This window comes from Herpailurus yagouaroundi, unplaced genomic scaffold (genome assembly GCF_014898765.1).
Source record: "Herpailurus yagouaroundi ecotype Mexico unplaced genomic scaffold, PumYag 355, whole genome shotgun sequence".
NCBI classification, from domain to species: domain Eukaryota; kingdom Metazoa; phylum Chordata; class Mammalia; order Carnivora; family Felidae; genus Herpailurus; species Herpailurus yagouaroundi.
This window is the reverse complement of record NW_024412572.1, coordinates 8,652,433-8,659,232: the sequence shown is the minus strand read 5'-3', so window position 1 is coordinate 8,659,232 and position 6,800 is coordinate 8,652,433. Positions and strand designations below refer to the sequence as shown.

Genomic DNA, 6,800 nt, shown 5'->3' with positions numbered 1-6,800 from the left:
ATGCATACAACTGCCCCCCAAACATATACATAATCCCCACATGCATAAACCCACATGCACACACACAAAGATGTACACAAAAACCTGCCACAAAATGCACCTGAACACATATAAACACACACATAAATCACCCCACAAGTGCATAAATGCTCACACACGCACACAAACGTAAACCCATACACGCAGGCCTACTTGTTGCCTCAGCTCTGCCAGACTATCTTCCTTGCCTCTCTTTGGAGACCCGAGCAACATGAGGCTGAGAGGAAGTGAAACCTGCCCCAACAGGAAGTGAAAAGAGGATGGTGAGCTTTTCTGGTGCTTCTGACACAGCTGTCGGGGGACTCAGCAAACAGTCTGCAGTTTCTGGAGCTGCTCTGAGGTAACTGGGATCCCCTGGGGTGGGGGTCCAGCTCATGAGGTTCCAGTAGGTAGCTGGGAAGCTGGGCACTCGGGCTTTGTTTCCCTGGCAGCAGCCTCCCTGCCCCCTACCTTAGGTGAGTTTGTGACTTTCGGTGCGGAGGAAGTGCATAGCCTTTCTCTACAACAGGCTTTTGAAAATGGTTGTGGGCCCAAGGACATTCACTCAGAGTCACAGATGCACATGGTCCGTTTCCTCGTTCTTAATCTGGGAACAAACTATTTTTATAGAGTTTTCATGCACCTTCTTTTAAAAGTAAAAGAAACTTTTCATGAGGAGAGAGATGAAGTAAGCATAGCAGTAATTATCACAGGGATTATTTCTCCTTATGCTTGAGCAGGCTGGTCCTGGACCAGTGTTAGATAAACTTTTATCTGTCAGGCCAGGAGAAGTTGCTAGATGTTGGGGCACACAGCTACTTCTGGTGTCCTTGGAGAGGACAGAGTTGGAGATTTAGGAACTTAGTGGCCTCTGTTATGTGTTAGTAAGGAAAGAGGGAAAGGGGCTGGGGCTGTCGATTGGAAGACACAGCATGAGATGGGTGGGATGGTGACACAAATGTCACTCTCCTCTTGTCCTAGAGGATTCAGCTGTTGGCAAACACTGTAGCCTCAAGACAGAGTCAAAGACTTCATGAAATTGAGGGGGTTCCTCAAAAGTCCAACTCTCTGATTCGGGTAGCTACCCTACCATAGCTGTGGTACTAGAGTAAATAGTGTCCAGTTCCTTCTTAAAATCCCCTGTTGGTGTCTGATGTACCATTGAATAATTGAATGTTAGCCCTGGAAAGGACCTTGGAGATAATGTATTTCAATGATTAGCAAGCTTTCCATTTTCATCATATCCCTGCATTTCTATTTATTTCATATCTTTCTTTAAATTAACTTGTTTTTAAATTTTTTTATTCAACCTAAACAGTGATATCATGTTCACTAATGATACATGTATCACATTTTGAGGACCACTGATCTAGTATAATTTGCCCTTTTCACAGATGAGAAAACTGAGACCCATAGACACTAAACAGTTTGTCCAAGGTCTCATGGTTAAAGACATCCTAATTTGGGACTGATCCTGAGGTCTTCCAATTTATAGTCTTGATTCTTTCCAGGATACCATATCCTACTATGAAGTATGAAGAAACAATTCCTTTTTTTAAAAAAAATATCTATTTATTTCAGTAATCTTTATACCCAACATGGGGCTCAAACTCATGGCCCTGAGATCAGGAGTTTCATGCTCCTCTACCTGAGCCAGCCAGGTGCCCCACATTTCATAAATGTAATTCAAATAAATAAGCAGGTAAAGTGCTAACAGTGTCTAGAAGGAGGAGACCACTAAAGGTGAGTTTCTTTCCTTCCGCTGTTCAATCCTTGCTCACTGCCAACCTGGACTAGCAGCTTTTAGGAAGCTTTTAGAATCTTTGAATGCTAATGTTCTGAAATATCAAGATGATATCTCATGGTGTGACTATTGAGTAATTGTTGTGCTGTGATAGGATCCCAGAGAGTCTCATCAATCCAGAGATGCAGGTCTTACATTGTGGTCTAATTTCTTGTATTACTTATTTACTTTTTTCTCCAATCTATTTTTTTCTTTTTCTTTTTTTTTTTCTTCTGATATGTCTGTTATTTGGGTGTTGGATTTCCTGAGCCAATAGTCATCTCATTTGTTTCTCTCTTATTTCATCTTAATTTCTAAAAGATGGTCTTCAATTCCATCTTATAATATTGCTAGTAAATTTTAAGATTTCAGCTCTTGTATTTTTAATTTCTAAAAGCTCTTCTCATTCTGTTTATTTAATTTATTTTATTTGAGAGAGGGAGAGAGTCAGGAAGAGGAGGAGAGGGGCAGAGGGAGAGAGAGAGAAGAGACAGAATCTTAATGACACGGGGCTCCATCCAACAACCCTGGGATCATGACCTGAGCTGAAATCAACCAACTGAGCCACCCAGGTGCCCCTATTTTGAAATTTATTCTTATTTTTTTTTAAGTTTATTTATTTATTTTGAGAGAGAGGGGGATCAAGTGGGGGGAGGGGCAGAGAGAAAAAGATAGAGAGAGAGGGGAGGGAGGGAGGGAGGGAGGGAGGGAGGTTCCCAAGCAGGCTCTGCACTGTCAGCACAAAGCCTGACTTGGGGCTCAAGTTCATGAACCGTCAGATCATGACCTGAACCAAAACCAAGAACTGGTCACTTAACCAACTGAGCCACCCAGGTGTCCCTTTTTTTTTTTTTTTTTTTAAGGAATCTACACCTAGCATGGGGCTCAAACTCATGACTCTGAGACCAAGAGTTGCATGCTCCATCAACTGAGCCAGCCAGGTACCCCTCATGCTGCTTATTTTTTATAATTCCCTGTGGCTGGGGCACCTGGGTGTTTCTGTCTGTTGGGTCCAACTTCGGCTCAGGTCATGATCTCACAGTTCCTGAGTTCAGGCTCTGTATTGGGTTCTCTGCTGTGAGCACAGAGCCCGCCTTCTGATCCTTTGTCTCCCTCTCTCTCTGTCCCTCTCCCTCTCTCTCTGTCCCTCCCCCTTTCAAACACTCTCTCTCAAAATAAATAAATAAACATTAAAATAATAATAATAATTCTCGGTAACTGTTTTATGGGCACAATATCTTTTCATATCCTTCTTAGGATATTAAGTATGGTTCTTTTGAATTTTTCTTTTATTTCCTTCTCTTGTCTTCCTTCTCTGTACATGTGTGGTTTTGTTTGTTTATTTGTTTGTTTGTTTTGTTTGTTTTTAACTTCCTTTATCACGTTAGAGGCTTTTTTATATGTCTTGTGATCTCTTACTCTCTGGTGATATTTAAAAGTGAAACACTCAGGATGCCTGAGTGGCTCAGTTGGTGGAAGCAACGACTCTTGATTTCAGCTCAGGTCATGATCTCACGTTTCATTCTTTGGCTCTCAAAATAAATAAATAAATAAACATTTAAAAAAAAAGTGAAACACTAAAAATCTGATTGCAATGTCTTCCTCTATGTGTGAGCAGGGCTTGCTGACTGAAAAGGTCCACTTTTTTAAAGAAGGCCTTATGGTGACTTATTATTTGGGAAACCCCTTCATGTCTGTACTTGGAAGTCTTTCCTCTGGGGTCTCAGAGAAGAACCCTTCTGTATGCTGCCTCCTGGTAATCTGAAAACAGAGTGGTAGAAGGAAAATCAGAGTTTGACGTTTAAATCTGCACATTTTTGCTGACCTACTCCCTTCTTTAGTCCTGTCAGGTTTCCATCTGAGCAATTTCCTCTTCCAGGCATCCCAATGCCTGTGGATGGCCCATCTGGGTGGCCAGCCCTGCTCTCCCTGCTTCTGGCCGTGGCGATGCCTTTTTTCTGCTCAGCCATATCCATAGATGAAGCATGGAACCAGCTGTTGATGAGAGAGAAGATGATGCAGCTGGGGGGGCAGTTGGTGCTGACCGAACAGGAGGAGCTAGCCAATGAGAGGCTCATGGCCCTCAAAAAGGCTGAGGTGACACAGGCGATGAGGACCCAGAAGTTCCCTCCCAGCATGCACTTTTTCCAGGCCAAGACTCTCATTGAGAAAAGTGAGGTGTTTAATATCCTGAAGAAGATGCCAAAAGGTAGAGGTTTGGAGATGGTGGTTTGGGGGTGCTGGGAAGGTAGGGAGAACTAAACTTGGAGCTAGTGTTGTTATTGGAGCTGTTATTGTTCTAAATGGAGCAGTGAGGGGTGCCTGGTTGGCTCAGTTGGTAGAGCATGTGACTCTTGTTCTGAGGGTCAGGAGTTCAAGCCCCACATTGGGTGTGGAGCCTACTTAAAAAAATAATAGTAGGGGTGCCTAGGTGGCTCAGTTGATTAAGCGTCTGACTTTGGCTAAGGTCATGATCTCACAGCTCATGAGTTCAAGCCCCACATTGGGCTCTGTGCTGACAGAGCCTGGAGGCTGCTTTGGATTCTATGTCTCCCTTTCTCTCCACCCCTCCCCTCTCTCTGTCTTCCTCCCCTCCCCTCCCCCCCCTGCCTCCTGCCCCCTCTTGTGCTCTCTCTCTCAAAAATAAATAAACATTAAAAAAATTTTAATATAAATAAATAAATAAATGGAGCAGCAAGAACCCCACTTGGCTACTCTGTACCTTTGTTCTTGCTTCACAGACTAGGAAGGGGGCGGTCTGAGGGGGCTGCCACTTCACCCTGGAAACCCAGAGCCCTGCTTCCAAGGGGACTCTGCCTCAGACAGACAGCAGGGAGTGGGTGCTGGGCATCACTGTCTTTCCTGACAAAGCTGAGGTGTCCACCCATAAGCGGGTATCTAGGCCCATAGGAACTACTGCTTTCTTCACAGCTTTTCCCACATCTGCTTCTTCTGCCCCGTCTCAGGCTGAGGTACCAGAGTATGATGTGAAAGTTTCTCTTGAATAAACACATTTCTAGTAGTGTATGTCTATAGTATATATACATTTCTATGAGAAGTAAAATAATTACCATCCTGCACACGTAAATAGCAGTTTGCAGTTTACAAGGACTTTTCTATACCTCTTATTTTATAACATTTTGGGTTTTTAAAAATGTTTATTTTTGAGAGAGAGAGAAAGAGAGAGGCAGAGGACAAGCAGGGGAAGGCAGAGAGAGCGGAAGACACACCTGTCAGCACAGAGCCCGACGCGGGGCTCAAACTCAGGAGCCTTGAGATCATGACCTGAGCCGAAGTCTGACGCTGAACCGACTGAGCCACCCAGGAGCCCCTATACCTCTTTTATTTTAATGTTAAATATGGAGACTAAAAAAACAAAGAAACAACTGTGCAGTTGGTAAAGTCACATCCCCACCTGATGGAGGACATAAGGTTTAGAGAGGTGACATGCCAAAGCTCACACAGCTGTGACACCTAAGTGGCCCGTGTCAAGGCCAGGTGCTAAGACAGAGCAGGAAGAGCAGAGGGACAGTGTATACTGTGACTTGAGGAGTGCTGTAGTCTAGATTGGTGTCAGGTCTGAAAGAAGCATAGGGCATCAATGGCAAGCCTGCAGGCCAGAAGCTGCCTAGATACTGGCTGGAAGCAGGGAATGCAAAGCCAATGCGTGGGCGCTGGGAACAGGCTGAGAGGACTGAGGACAGTTGTGCAAACAGGACCAGGGTGGGAGCAAGGGCTGAAGCTCATCCCTCCCCCCCCCTTTTAAAGTTTATTTATTTACTTTGAGAGAGAGACACACACACAGCTCAAGCTCATGTGTGGGGGAGAGGCAGAAAGAGAGAGAGACAGAGTCCCTAGCAGACTCTGCACTGACAGAATTGCTGATGCAGGGCTCAATCTCACAAACTGAGATCATGACCTGAGCCAAAATCAGACACTTAACCAACTGAGCCACACAGGTGCCCCTGGGCTGCTTCTCTCTCTCTCTCTCTCTCTCTCTCTCTCTCTCTCTCTCTCTCTTTTTAATGTTTATTTATTTTTGAGAGAGAGAGAGCCAGAGTGTGAGTGGGGTAGGGGCAGAGAGAGAGAGAGAGAGGGAGACACAGAATCCGAAGCAGACTCCAGGCTCTGAACTGTAGCACAGAACCCAACGTGGGGCTCGAACCCACAAACTGTGAGATCATGACTTGAGCCCAAGTCTGACGCTTAACCCACTGAGCCACCCAGGCTCCCCTGGGCTCCCTCTCTTGAATGAGGTCATCATGGCTTCTGACTAGTGAGGGATGCTCCCTTCTTAAACCAGAGCAAAGCAGGCAGTGGCCATCCTGGGGAGATAATGGCAGACGTAGGCCTGGGAAGTCTTTGCGCTGGAGTGGGAAAGGTACATGATGTGCAGTTGTGGGGAACTCTGCCAGATAGGCAACCTTGTGATTCTCACTTCTTGTCCATCTGCACTGTCCTCACAACCCCTGAGCCTTGGAATCTGGATTTCACCTCTTTTGCTTCACTTCTACCCCTGCCTTCCTTCCCTTTCCAGGGGCTGCCTTACACGTCCATGACTTCAGCATCCTGAGTATGAACTGGCTGGTGAAAAATGTCACGTACAGGCCCCACTGCCATTTCTGTGTCACCCCAAGCGGGTACTTGAAGTTCAAATTTGCTTATCCAGCGCCCCCCACTCCTAAACCAGCAGAATGTTCAAAGTGGGTTTTGCTGGAGAAATATCGAAAGGAGCTACAGAATGTCACTGAGTTTGACAACAGGTGAGTGTGGTTCAGAAAGAATGTGTCACATGCTCATCATAGGTAGTGGGTGGTGTACAGGTATGTCTTAGTACAACCCCATTTATGAAAATCTGTCCTTAAAATCAGGGCACCTGGATGGCTCAGTCAGTTAAGCGTCTAGTTCGACTCTTGATCTCAGCTCAGGTGTTGATCTCAAGGTTATGAGTTCAAGCCTTGCATTGAGCTCTGTGTTGGGCAAGAAGCCTACTTAAAAA

The 6,800-nt window shown here is 45.2% G+C and overlaps 1 protein-coding gene across 8 annotated transcripts in view; it reads left to right on the top strand.

Moving 5' to 3' along the window:
- The first annotated feature begins 266 nt into the window (after nt 1-266).
- The window catches only part of ADA2 (adenosine deaminase 2), a 37,886-nt gene continuing 31,352 nt past the window's right edge, over nt 267-6,800 (top strand). For 7 of the 8 annotated variants that reach the window (XR_005786742.1, XR_005786741.1, XR_005786743.1 and 4 more), the window contains exons 1-3: nt 311-379; nt 3,643-4,010; nt 6,339-6,564. Coding sequence is in view for 4 of the 8 variants with exons in the window: in XM_040462608.1 (XP_040318542.1) it covers nt 3,689-4,010; nt 6,339-6,564 (548 nt within the window). In the remaining 4 variants the exon portion in view is untranslated. Of the gene's footprint in view, nt 380-3,642; nt 4,011-6,338; nt 6,565-6,800 lie in introns of all 8 variants that reach the window. The other variant, XM_040462610.1, reaches the window with a different exon arrangement.